Source organism: Heterodontus francisci, chromosome 12, assembly GCF_036365525.1.
Source record: "Heterodontus francisci isolate sHetFra1 chromosome 12, sHetFra1.hap1, whole genome shotgun sequence".
Classification (NCBI taxonomy): Eukaryota; Metazoa; Chordata; class Chondrichthyes; order Heterodontiformes; family Heterodontidae; genus Heterodontus; species Heterodontus francisci.
The window spans coordinates 25,528,072-25,540,808 of NC_090382.1; the positions used below are offsets into that span (position 1 = coordinate 25,528,072).

Here is a 12,737-nt window from a genome sequence, read left to right on the forward strand (position 1 = left end):
GCAACGGAGGTGCGTGAACGGGCTTACAGCTGAGAAGTCAATTTCAGCGTAAGTTTAAAAGTGAATTCCCTTTTGTTTTCGGAGGACCAGGGGACTGCTGGGTAAGGAAAAGGGTATATATTTGTGTGGTTTAGAATCTCTTTCTTTTAGTTTCGGTGACTGCAGCGTTGATAGCAACGGAGGTGCGTGAACGGGCTTACAGCTGAGAAGTCAATTTCAGCGTAAGTTTAAAAGTGAATTCCCTTTTGTTTTCGGAGGACCAGGGGACTGCTGGGTAAGGAAAAGGGTATATATTTTGTGTGGTGGCTGTACCCGAGACACTACACGTGTAGTGTCTCCCACCCACCCTCCTCCTCTAACCAAAAAAAAGGACTCTGGTGTGTTGATAAGGTAAACTTTTTATTTGGGAAGTTCTGTCCGTTGGATTGCTAACCTAACAAGTTTTGACTTTTTGTTTTTTTGGTTTTTCAGTAGATTTGTTGGGAATTTAGAACAGTGGGAATGGAGATTAAGGCAGTTGTATGTTCCTCCTGCAGAATGTGGGAGGTAAGGGTCGCCAAGAGTGTCCCTGCTGACTGCATCTGTGGGAAGTGCACCCAACTCCAGCTCCTCGAGAACCGCGTTAGGGAACTGGAGCTGGAGCTGGATGAACTTCGGATCATTCGGGAGGCGGAGGAGGTTATTGAGAGGAGTTATGGGGAGGTAGTCACACCTCAGGTAAAAGAAGTAGGTAGATGGGTTACCGTCAGGGGAAGGAGAGGGAACCAGCAGGCAGTGCAGGGATCCCCTGTGGCTGTTTCCCTCAACAACAGGTATACCGTTTTGGATACTGTTGCGGGGGACGACTTACCAGGGGTAAGCAATGGGGTACAGATATCTGGCACAGAGTCTGTCCCTGTTGCTCAGAAGGGAAGGGGGAAGAGGAGCAGAATATTAGTCATTGGGGACTCCATAGTTAGGGGAACAGATAGGAGGTTCTGTGGGAACGAGAGAGACTCACGGTTGGTATGTTGCCTCCCAGGTGCCAGGGTTCGTGATGTCTCGGATCGTGTTTTTGGGATCCTTAATGGGGAGGGGGAGCAGCCCCAAGTCGTGGTCCACATAGGCACCAACGACATAGGTAGGAAGAGAGATGGGGATTTAAGACAGAAATTTAGGGAGCTAGGGTGGAAGCTTAGAGCAAGAACAAACAGAATTGTTATCTCTGGGTTGTTGCCCGTGCCACGTGATAGCGAAGCGAGGAATAGGGAGAGAGAGGAGTTGAACACGTGGCTGCAGGGATGGTGCAGGAGGGAGGGATTTGGTTTCCTGGATAATTGGGGCTCTTTCTGGGGTAGGTGGGACCTCTACAAACAGGATGGTCTTCACCTGAACCAGAGGGGTACCAATATCCTGGGGGGGAGGTTTGCTAGTGCTCTTCGGGGGGGTTTAAACTAATTCAGCAGAGGAATGGGAACCCAAATTGTAGTGCCAGTGTACAGGATGTTGAGAGTAGTGAGGTCAGGGATATGGTTACAAGGAAGCAAGAGGGCACTGGCAAGCAAGAACCTGGTTTAAAGTGTGTCTATTTCAACGCCAGGAGCATCCGGAATAAGGTGGGTGAGCTTGCAGCATGGGTTGGTACCTGGGATCTCGATGTAGTGGCCATTTCGGAGACATGGGTAGAGCAGGGGCAGGAATGGATGTTGCAGATTCCGGGATTTAGATGTTTCAGTAAGAACAGAGAAGATGGTAAAAGAGGGGGGGGTGTGGCATTGTTAATCAAGGAGAGTATTACAGCGACAGAAAGGACGTTTGAGGACTCGTCTACTGAGGTAGTATGGGCTGAGGTTAGAAACAGGAGAGGTGAGGTTACCCTGTTGGGAGTCTTTTATAGACCTCCGAATAGTTCCAGAGATGTAGAGGAAAGGATAGCGAAGATGATTCTCGACAGGGGTGAGAGTAACAGGGTAGTTGTTATGGGGGACTTTAACTTTCCAAATATCGACTGGAAATACTATAGTTCGAGTACTTTAGATGGGTCAGTTTTTGTCCAGTGTGTGCAGGAGGGTTTTCTGACACAGTATGTAGACAGGCCAACCAGGGGCGATGCCACATTGGATTTGGTACTGGGAAATGAACCCGGCCAGGTGTTAGATTTAGATGTAGGTGAGCACTTTGGTGACAGTGATCACAATTCGGTTAGGTTTACCTTAGCGATGGGCAGGGACAGGTATATACCGCAGGGCAAGAATTATAACTGGGGGAAAGGAAATTATGATGCGATGAGGCAAGATTTAGGATGCATAGGATGGGGAAGGAAACTGCAGGGGATGGGAACAATCGAAATGTGGAGCTTATTCAAGGAGCAGCTACTGCATGTCCTTGATAAGTATGTACCTGTGAGGCAGGGAGGAAGTTGTCGTGCGAGGGAGCCGTGGTTTACTAAAGAAGTTGAAGCGCTTGTCAAGAGGAAGAAGAAGGCTTATGTTCGGATGAGACGTGAAGGCTCAGTTAGGGCGCTTGAGAGCTACAAGCTAGCCAGGAAGGATCTAAAGGGAGAGCTAAGAAGAGCAAGGAGAGGACACGAGAAGTCATTGGTGGATCGGATCAGGGAAAACCCTAAGGCTTTCTATAGGTATATCAGGAATAAAAGAATGACTAGAGTTAGATTAGGGCCAATCAAGGATAGTAGTGGGAAGTTGTGTGTGGAATCAGAGGAGATAGGGGAAGTGTTAAATGAATATTTTGCGTCAGTATTTACAGTAGAGAAAGAAAATGTTGTTGAGAATACTGAGATTCAGGCTACAAGGCTAGATGGGATTGAGGTTCACAAGGAGGAGGTGTTAGCAATTTTGGAAAGTGTGAAAATAGATAAGTCCCCTGGGCCAGATGGGATTTATCCTAGGATTCTCTGGGAAGCTAGGGAGGAGATTGCAGAGCCTTTGTCCTTGATCTTTATGTCGTCATTGTCGACAGGAATAGTGCCGGAAGACTGGAGGATTGCAAATGTTGTCCCCTTGTTCAAGAAGGGGAGTAGAGACAGCCCTGGTAATTATAGACCTGTGAGCCTCACTTCGGTTGTGGGTAAAATGTTGGAAAAGGTTATAAGAGACAGGATTTATAATCATCTTGAAAAGAATAAGTACATTAGAGATAGTCAGCACGGTTTTGTGACGGGTAGGTCGTGCCTCACAAACCTTATTGAGTTTTTCGAGAAGGTGACCAAACAGGTGGATGAGGGTAAAGCAGTGGATGTGGTGTATATGGATTTCAGTAAGGCATTTGATAAGGTTCCCCACGGTAGGCTATTGCAGAAAATACGGAAGTATGGGGTTGAAGGTGATTTAGAGCTTTGGATCAGAAATTGGCTAGCTGAAAGAAGACAGAGGGTGGTGGTTGATGGCAAATGTTCATCCTGGAGTTTAGTTACTAGTGGTGTACCGCAAGGATCTGTTTTGGGGCCATTGCTGTTTGTCATTTTTATAAATGACCTGGAAGAGGGTGTAGAAGGGTGGGTTAGTAAATTTGCAGATGACACTAAGGTCGGTGGAGTTGTGGATAGTGCCGAAGGATGTTGTAGGGTACAGAGAGACATAGATAGGCTGCAGAGCTGGGCTGAGAGATGGCAAATGGAGTTTAATGCGGAAAAGTGTGAGGTGATTCACTTTGGAAGGAGTAACAGGAATGCAGAGTACTGGGCTAATGGGAAGATTCTTGTTAGTGTAGATGAGCAGAGAGATCTTGGTGTCCAGGTGCATAAATCCCTGAAGGTTGCTAACCAGGTTAATAGGGCTGTCAAGAAGGCATATGGTGTGTTAGCTTTTATTAGTAGGGGGGTCGAGTTTCGGAGCCACGAGGTCATGCTGCAGCTGTACAAGACTCTGGTGAGACCGCACCTGGAGTATTGCGTGCAGTTCTGGTCACCGCATTATAGGAAGGATGTGGAAGCTATGGAAAGGGTGCAGAGGAGATTTACTAGGATGTTGCCTGGTATGGAGGGAAGGTCTTACGAGGAAAGGCTGAGGGACTTGAGGTTGTTTTCGTTGGAGAGAAGGAGGAGGAGAGGTGACTTAATAGAGACATATAAGATAATCAGAGGGTTAGATAGGGTGGATAGTGAGCGTCTTTTTCCTCGGATGGTGATGGCAAACACGAGGGGGCATAGCTTCAAGTTGAGGGGTGATAGATATAGGACAGATGTGAGAGGTAGTTTCTTTACTCAGAGAGTAGTAAGGGCGTGGAATGCCCTGCCTGCAGCAGTAGTAGATTCGCCAACATTAAGGGCATTTAAGTGGACATTGGATAGACACATGGATGAAAATGGAATAGTGTAGGTCAGATGGTTTCACAGCTCGGCGCAACATCGAGGGCCGAAGGGCCTGTACTGCGCTGTAATATTCTAATTCTAAGTACAGTCAGCCTCGTCTTTATCAAAGTTTAGTCCAACCAGTGTCTCAAATATCTCCTCTTTCAATATGACTTTGGCAGCATCATCTTCCTTGGTAAAGTCAGATGCAAAGTACTTATTTAGCACCTCAGTCATGCCCTCTCGCTGAATGTGTGAATCCCCTTTTTGGTCCCTAATCGGCCCACTTCTTTTAGCACCCTTTTACTACTTATATGCCTGTAGAGGACTTCAGATGTTCCTTTTATTTCTATTAATCTATTTTACGTATTTATGGTGATTAAGGGGATTGACAAAGCAGACATAAAGAGGATGTTCTTGTGGGGCAATCGAGAACGAGAGGTCATAGTTTTAGGATAAGGGGTAGCAGATTTAAAACGGAGATGAGGAGAAATTACTTCTCTCAAAGGGTTGTGAGTCTGTGGAATTCACTACCCCAGAGTGCGGTGGATGCCGGGACATTGGGTAAATTTAAAGAGGAGATAGACAGATTTTTAATTAGAAATGGGTTGAAGGGTTATGGAGAACGGGCAGGAAAGTGGAGTTGAGGCCAAGATGAGATCAGCCATGATCGTATTGAATGGCGGAGTGGGCTCGAGGGGCTGAATTGCCTACTCCTGCTCTTAGTTCTTATGTTCTTATGTTCTTATTTCTTTTATCACTTCCCCTCTGAACTTTCTATATTCAGCCTGATTCTCACTTGTATTATCAACCTAACATCTGTCATTTGCATCCTTTTTCTGCTTCATTTTACACTCTATCTCTTTTGTCATCCAGGGAGCTCTGGCTTTGTTTATCCTACCTTTTCCCCTTGTGGGAATGTTTAAAGGCAGCCCTTGTTCAAATACCGTTTTTCCTGCCAATCTTTGATTCCAATTTACTTGGGCCAGATCCGTTCTTGCCCCATTGAAGTTGACCCTCCATCCCAATTCATTATTTTTACTCTGGATTGCCCCCTTTTCCTTTTCCATAGCCAACCTAAACCTAATGATGCTATGAATCACTGTCCCCTAAATGCTTCCCTACTGACACTTGACCCACCTCATTTCCAGAACCCGATGCAGCAATGCCTCTTTCCTCTTTGGGCCAGAATATACTGATCAAGAAAATTCTCCCGAACACACTTCATAAACTCTTCCCTTTACATTATTATCCCAGTCTATATTAGGTTGATTAAAGTCCCCCATTATGACAACTCTAATTCTTACACCTCTCTTTAATTTCCTTGCAAATTTGTTCCTGTAGACCTTTTTCACTAGTTAGTGGTCAAGAGAATACACCCAATAGTGTCATGGTACCTCTGTAGCTTCTTAACTCTAACCAAATGTATTCTGTCCTTAAATCGTCTTGGATATCCTCCCTCTCCAGCTCTGTAATATTCGCAATCAATATTGCCACCGCTCCTCCTTTCTTTTCTTTCCTTCCTGAACACTTTGTATCCAGGAATATTTAGTACCCAGTCCTGCCTTTTTTTAGTCCGGGTCTCGATTTTCGTCACAGCACCATATTCTGATGTGGCTATCTGTGCTTGCAGCTCACCAACCTTATTTCCCACACCCAGTGGTTCACATACATGCAGAACAGACTTAACTTAGACTTTATTACATTCCCTCTTATTCGAACCCCCACCTAATACCTTATCATTTCTTACACTAGTGCTGTCTATCTCTCCCAATTCTTTGTGTGCCTTGTTTTTCCTCTCCAATGTTACATCCTGGTTCCCATTCCCCCTGCCAAATTGATTTAAACCTTTCATATGCCTCATTAACAATGTACCTCTGGTTAACTCAGGCAAAAGTAACCCTAATGCACAAGTTTGTCCCAATCCCAAATCCAGCTGTCCTGTGGTGCCTCTGAGTGTATTTGCCAGTGGTTGCCAGATTCGAGGCATCTTTGTACTGTGGGAGCTTGGCTGCTCGGATCTGCACTAAGGCTGTCCAAACTGCTGTATTTGAACACAGACGTGAATGAGCAGCATGTGCTCACTTCACCATCCAGTTCCTCTGACAACATAGATATAAAAATTGTTTGATTATCCTGGTTCTGTTGGTAATTCGCCTAGACATGGAAACCAGTGTCTCTGGGGAAGGAGATAATATGAGAGGGTAAGAGATCCTGTTTCTTTTCGTGGAGGTAGGCTAATCATATTGCCAATTTAGAAAGAGTTTTTAAAATTCTTTTGTGGGATGTGGGCATGGCTGGCAAGGCTAGCATGTTGTCCATCCCTAATTGCCCTTGAGAAGAAGCTGCCTTCTTGAACCGCTGCAGTCCATCTGATGTGGGTGCATCCACAGTGCTGTTAGGGAGCGAGTTCCAGGATTTTGATCCAGTGATAGTGAAGGAATGGCGATATAGTTCCAAGTCAGGATGGTGTGTGACTTGCAGGTGGTGGTGGTCCCATGCGTTTACTCTCCTTGTTCTTCTAGGTGAAGAGGTTATGGGTTTGGAAGGTGTTGTTGAAGGAGCCTTGGTGAGTTGCTGCAGTGCATCTTGTAGATGGTGTACACTGCTGCCACTGTGCATCGGTGATGGAGAAAGTGCTCATTTAAGGTGGTGGATGGGGTGCCGATCAAGCGGGCTGCTTTGTCCTGGATGGTGTCAAGCTTCTTGAGTGTGGTTGGAGCCGCACGCATTCAGCCAAGTGGAGAGTATTCCATCGCACTTCTGACTTGTGTCTTGTAGATGGTGGACAGGCTTTGGGTAGTCAGGAGGTGGGTTACTCGCCGTAGAATTCCCAGCCTTCAACATGCTTTTGTAGCCACAGTATTTATATGGCTGCTCCAGTTCAGTTTTCGTCTGGTAATTCCTAGAATGTTGATCGTGGGGGTTTCAGTGATGGTAATACCATTGAATGTCAAGGGGAGATTGTTAGATTCTCTTTTATTGGAGATGGTCACTGCCTGATACTTGTGTGGCGCAGATGTTCTTTGCCACTTATCAGCCCAAGCCTGAGTGTTGTCCAGATCTTGCTGCATAGGAGCACGGACTGATTCAGTATCTGAGGAGTTGTGAATGGTGCTGAACATTGTGCAATCACCACTTCTGACCTTATGATGGAGGGAAGGTCATTGATGAAGCAGCTGGTTGGGCCTCGGATGTTACCTTGAGGAACTCCTGCAGTAATGTCCTGGGGCTGAGATGATTGACCTTCAACAACCACAACCATCTTGCTTGGTGCTCGGTATGACTCCAACCAGTGGAGAGTTCTCCCCTTGATTCCCATTGACTCCACTTTGGCTAGGGCTCCTTGACGTCACACTCACTCAGTTGCTGCCTTGATATCCAGGGTAATCACTTGCACCTCACCTCTTGAGTTCAGCTCTTATATCCATGTTTGGACCAAGGCTGTAATGAGCTCAGCAGCCGAGTGGCCATGGCGGAACCCAGACTGAGCACCGGTGAGCAGGTTATTGCTGTTTAAGCGGGCGCTTGCATCACTTTGCTAACGATCGAGAGTGGACTGATGAGGAGGTAATTGGCCAGTTTTCTTTTTGTGAGCAGGACATACATGGGTAATTTTCCACATTGTCGGGCAGATGCCAGTATTGTAGCTGTACAAGAACAGCTTGGCTAGGGGCATGGCTAGTTCTGCAGCACAAGTCTTCAGTACTACAGCTGGGATGTTGTCAGGACCCATAGCCTTTCTAGTATCCAGTGCCTTCCAGCCATTTCTTGATGTCACGTGGAGTGAATCTGATTGGCTGGAGGCTGGCATCTGTGATGCTGGGCTCCTTAGGAGGAGGCTGAGATGGATCATCCACTCGGCATTTCTAGCTGAAGATGGTTGTGAATGTTTCAGCTTTTTCTTTTGCACTGATGTGCTGGACTCCCCCCATCGTTGAGGATGGGGATATTTGTGGATCCTCTTTCATCCTGTTAGTTGTTTAATTGTCCATCTCTATTCACGACTGGATGTGGCAGCACTGAAGAGCTTTGATCTGATCTGTTGGTTGTGGGATCGCTAAGCTCTGTCTATTGCATGCTGCTTCCGCTGTTTGGCATGCAAGTAGCCCTGTGTTGTAGCTTCACCGGGTTGACACCTGTTATGGCCACGTGGTGAGGGTTTTGGGTGGTTTCCACTGCAACTTCCACCTAACAGCAGTAAGTGTGTTTTGCTATTGGGATTTAACCCCTTTGTGTTTTAATTTGTCAAATAAACTGACAGCTGCATGTTTTCTTGTAGGTTTAAAACAGAAAATCAATTCTTTATTAATATGCCTTAACCCAAAATAATCGCAACAGCACCCACTCGCATTTGCTCACGTGCACACGAGACAGAGAGAAGAGGCATGCAATGGTAAGTGGGGAGTAGATTTCGGGAGTCACGGTAAACCTGTTGAATTCTCCTGGAAATCAAGTTCTCCTTGGTTGCAGGCCTGAGGTGGTTGTCAGTTTCTCTTGGTTGAAAGTTCAGTTGAAGACAATGGATCACTTCTAATTCACTGCTATATAAGTGTAGAAGTAGAATTCTGCAGCAGGGTGCCTCCCTTCTGGCTGGCTGGATTCATCCCAGCCTGTGAGCTAAAAAAGTTGTTTGGTGATGCTTCTTTCTGGATGTTTCTCTTTCTCTTCGAGGGCTGTCTTTTAAGGTAAAAGTTTGTTATATCTGGCCTCTGTTGGGGTGACCAACAATGGCCTAGGATATTTCTAGTTCGCACCTTCTTTGTTTCCAAAGAACCCATTCAATTCAAAAGTGTCTCTTGATGGGTTCAGGATGAGAATAATCTGGTTATGATGCTTCCACTTCACACCTTCTTTGTTTCAGAAAAACCCATTCAATTCAGGAACGTTTCAAGATGGGTGTAGAATGGATGCAATTGACACCCCTTAGCTTTGAGGTATTCTTTATTCTAAACCGACAGTGTGGCAATGCTCGAATACGTATGCGGCCATCTTTTGCAACCATGTCCATTTTCTTAAAGGCACAGTCAATTTTCATAACTCTTTAATCCATAATTTTCATCGTCGCACTTCTTGTAAGTGTGACACACCTCATTTTTAGGTATGTCTGCTACTGCGCCTGGCATGCTCTCCTGCACTCTTCACTGTACCAGGGCTGGTCCCCTGGCTTGATGGTAATGGTAGAGTGAGGGATATGCTGGCCATGAGGTTACAGATTGTTTGAATATAATTCTGCTGCTGCTGATGATCCACAGCGCCTCATGGGTGCCCAGTTTTGAGCTCCCAGGTCTGTTCTGAATCTATCCCATTTAGAATGGTGGTAGTGCCACACAACATGATGGAGGGTATCCTCAGTGTGAAGACGGGACTTTGTTTTCACAAGGATTCTAGGTCACAAGGTCGCTTCTACCAATGCTGACATGGACAGATGCATCTGCAGCAGGTAGATTGGTGAGGACAAGGTCTAGTAGGTTTTTCCCTTTTGTTCCCTCACCACCTATCGCAGGCCAGGTCTGGCAGATATGTCCTTTAGGACTTGGCCTGCTCGGTCAGTAGTGCTGCTACTGAGCCACTGTTTGGGTGGGGGGCTTCACTATCCCTCACAGAATACATTCTGTGCCCTTGCCACCCTCAGTTCTTCTTCCAAGTAGTGTTCAACATGGAGGAGTACTGATTCATCAGCCGAGGTGTGGGCGGTAGGTGGTAATCAACAGGATATTTCTTTGCCCTTGTTTGACCTGATGCCATGAGACTTCATGAGGTCCAGAGTCAATGTTGAGGACTCCCAGGGCAACTCTCTCTAGACTGTATACCACTGTGCTGCCACCTGTTGGTGGGACAAGACATACACGGGAATGGTGATGGTGGTGTCTGGGATATTGGATGTAAGATATGTTTCTGTGAGTATGATTATGTCAGGCTGGTGCTTGACTAGTTTGTGGGACAGCTTTCCCAATTTTGGCACAAAGCCCCCAGAGGTTAGTAAGGAGGACTTTGCCGTTGTCATTTCCAGTATCTAGGTAGTTGCTGGATGTTCCATCCAGTTTTATTCCTTTTCAACTTTTGTGTGGCAATTTTGTACAACGAAATAGCTTGCTAGGCTATTTCAGAGGGCAGTTAAGAGTCAGCCACATTGCTGTGGGTCTGGAGTCACATGTAGGCCAGACCAGGTAAGGATGGCAGAATTCCTTCCCTAAAGGACATTCGTGAACCAGAATTAGTGATTATGTATAATAAACATATTGGCTGTTAGCAGTAATTATGTGCGTTTTTCTTTTACGCTAGGGAAGAGAACTTGGCCAAAATCGCACGCAGAGTAAAAGATTATAAAGTAGAGGTGCTAAACCAACCTCGGGAAGGGAAAAAGCTGCTAGTTTTAGATGTCGACTACACGTTATTTGGTAAGTTTACTTCTCCACTTTAAAAGTGGTACACTGACTATAAATTAACTTACTGCCGTAACCTGAATTACAATTCAGCTGACTGTGATCATTTCAGCAGTGGGACTTCTCCACCTTTCAAGAGGCATATATAACCTTTCATATAGCATCTGTAAATATCTAATGACAAATATTCAAAATTAAGTTACCATTGTGCAGGTTTGTCGTATTTACTTTATGTCTGTCTTCATGGAGGCACAGAAAATCTCCCAGAAATACTAGGGAACCAAGGGATTTGTAAAAACGAGGAACTGAAATAAATTTGTATCAATAAAGAGGTAGTACTGAAAAAATAATATTTGGATTGAAAGTTGTTAAATCCCTGAACCAGATGAGCTACATCCTAGAGTATTGGAAGGAGGTGACGAAAGAGATAGTGGATGTATTGGTGGTTATCTTTCAAAATTCTATAGATTCTGGAAGGGTTCCTGCAGACTGGAAAGTAGCAACCCCACTATTTATGAAGGAAGCGAGAGAGAACATGGAGAACTACAGACCTGTTAGTTTGACGTCAGTAATAGGGAAAATATTAGAATCTATTATAAAGTATGAGATAACTGGACATTTGGAAAATAGTGACATGATTGGGCAGAGCCAACATGGATTTATGAATGGGACATGTTTGACAAGCCTGTTGGAGTTTTTTGAGGATGTTACGTGTAGCATTGATAAAGGAAAACCAGTGGATGTGGTGTATTTGGATTTTCAGAAGGCAGAGCATGTGGATTGAGGGACATATACTACTATGGTTTGAGAATTGGTTAACAGACAGAAAGCAGAGAATAGGAATAAATGGGTCATTCTCAGGATGGCAGGCTGTTACTAGTGGGGTGCCACAAGGATCAGTGCTTGGGTCACAGCTGTTCACAATCTATGTAAATGATTTGGATATGGGGACCAAATGTAATATTTCCAAATTTGCTGATGACACAAAACTAGGTGGGAATGTAAGTTGTGAGGAGGATGCAAGGAGGCTTAAAGGAAATTTGGACAGGCTAAGTGAATGGGCAAGAACATGTGGGCTATAATGTGAATAAGTGTGAAGTGATCCACTTTGGTAGAAAAAACAGGCAGAATATTTCTTAAATGGTGAGATATTGGGAAGTGTTGATGTCCAAAGGGAACATAGGAACTTAGGAAGATAGGAACAGGAGTAGGCCATTCAGCCCCTCGAGCCTGTCCCGCCATTCAGTGAGATCATGGCTGATCCGTGGCCTAACTCCATATACCTGCCTTTGTCCCATATCCCTTAGTATCTTTGCTTAACAAAAATCTATCTATCTCAGATTTAAAATTAACAACTGTTTTGGCTTCAACTGTTGTTTGTGGGAGAGAGTTCCAAACCTCTACCACCCTTTGCATGAAGAAGTGCTTCTTAACATCTCTCCTGAACGGTCTGGTCCTAATTTTTAGACTATGTCCCCTAGTTTTAGAATCTCCAACCAGTGGAAATAGTTTATCTTTATCTAGCCTGTCTTTTCCTGTTAATATCTTGAAGACTTCAATCAGATCACCCCTTAACCTTCTAAATTCTAGTGAAAACAGGCCTAATTTGTGTAATCTCTCCTTGTAACTTAACCCCTGTAGTTCAGGTATCATTCTTGTAAACCTACGTTGCACTCCCTCCAAGGCCAATATATCCTTCCTAAGGTGTGGTGCCCAGCACTGCTCACTGTACTCCAAGTGGGGTCTAACCAGGGTTTTGTACAGCTGCAGCATAACCTCTGTGTCTTTATACTCCAGTCCTCTAGATATAAAGGTGAGCATTCCATTAGCCTTTTTGATTATTTTCTGCACTTGCTCATGGCATTTTAAAGATCTATGCACCTGAACCCCCAAGTGTCTTTGGACATCCACTGTACTTAACCTCTTCCCATTTAGAAAGTACCCTGCTCTATCCTTTTTTGGTCCAAAATGGATAACCTCACACTTGCCCGCATTGAAATCCATCTGCCACAGTTTTGCCCACTCACCTAGTCTGTCAATATCTCTTTGCAATTTTATGCTAT

At 45.0% G+C, this 12,737-nt stretch overlaps 1 protein-coding gene across 1 annotated transcript in view; it reads left to right on the plus strand.

Annotated features, from left to right (window-relative positions):
- ublcp1 (ubiquitin-like domain containing CTD phosphatase 1) overlaps positions 1–12,737 on the plus strand; it is a 61,101-nt gene that overhangs the window by 21,051 nt on the left and 27,313 nt on the right. Inside the window, exon 5 of the mRNA XM_068043216.1 lies at positions 10,574–10,689. Coding sequence (XP_067899317.1) covers positions 10,574–10,689 — 116 coding nt within the window. The remainder of the gene's footprint in view (positions 1–10,573; positions 10,690–12,737) is intronic.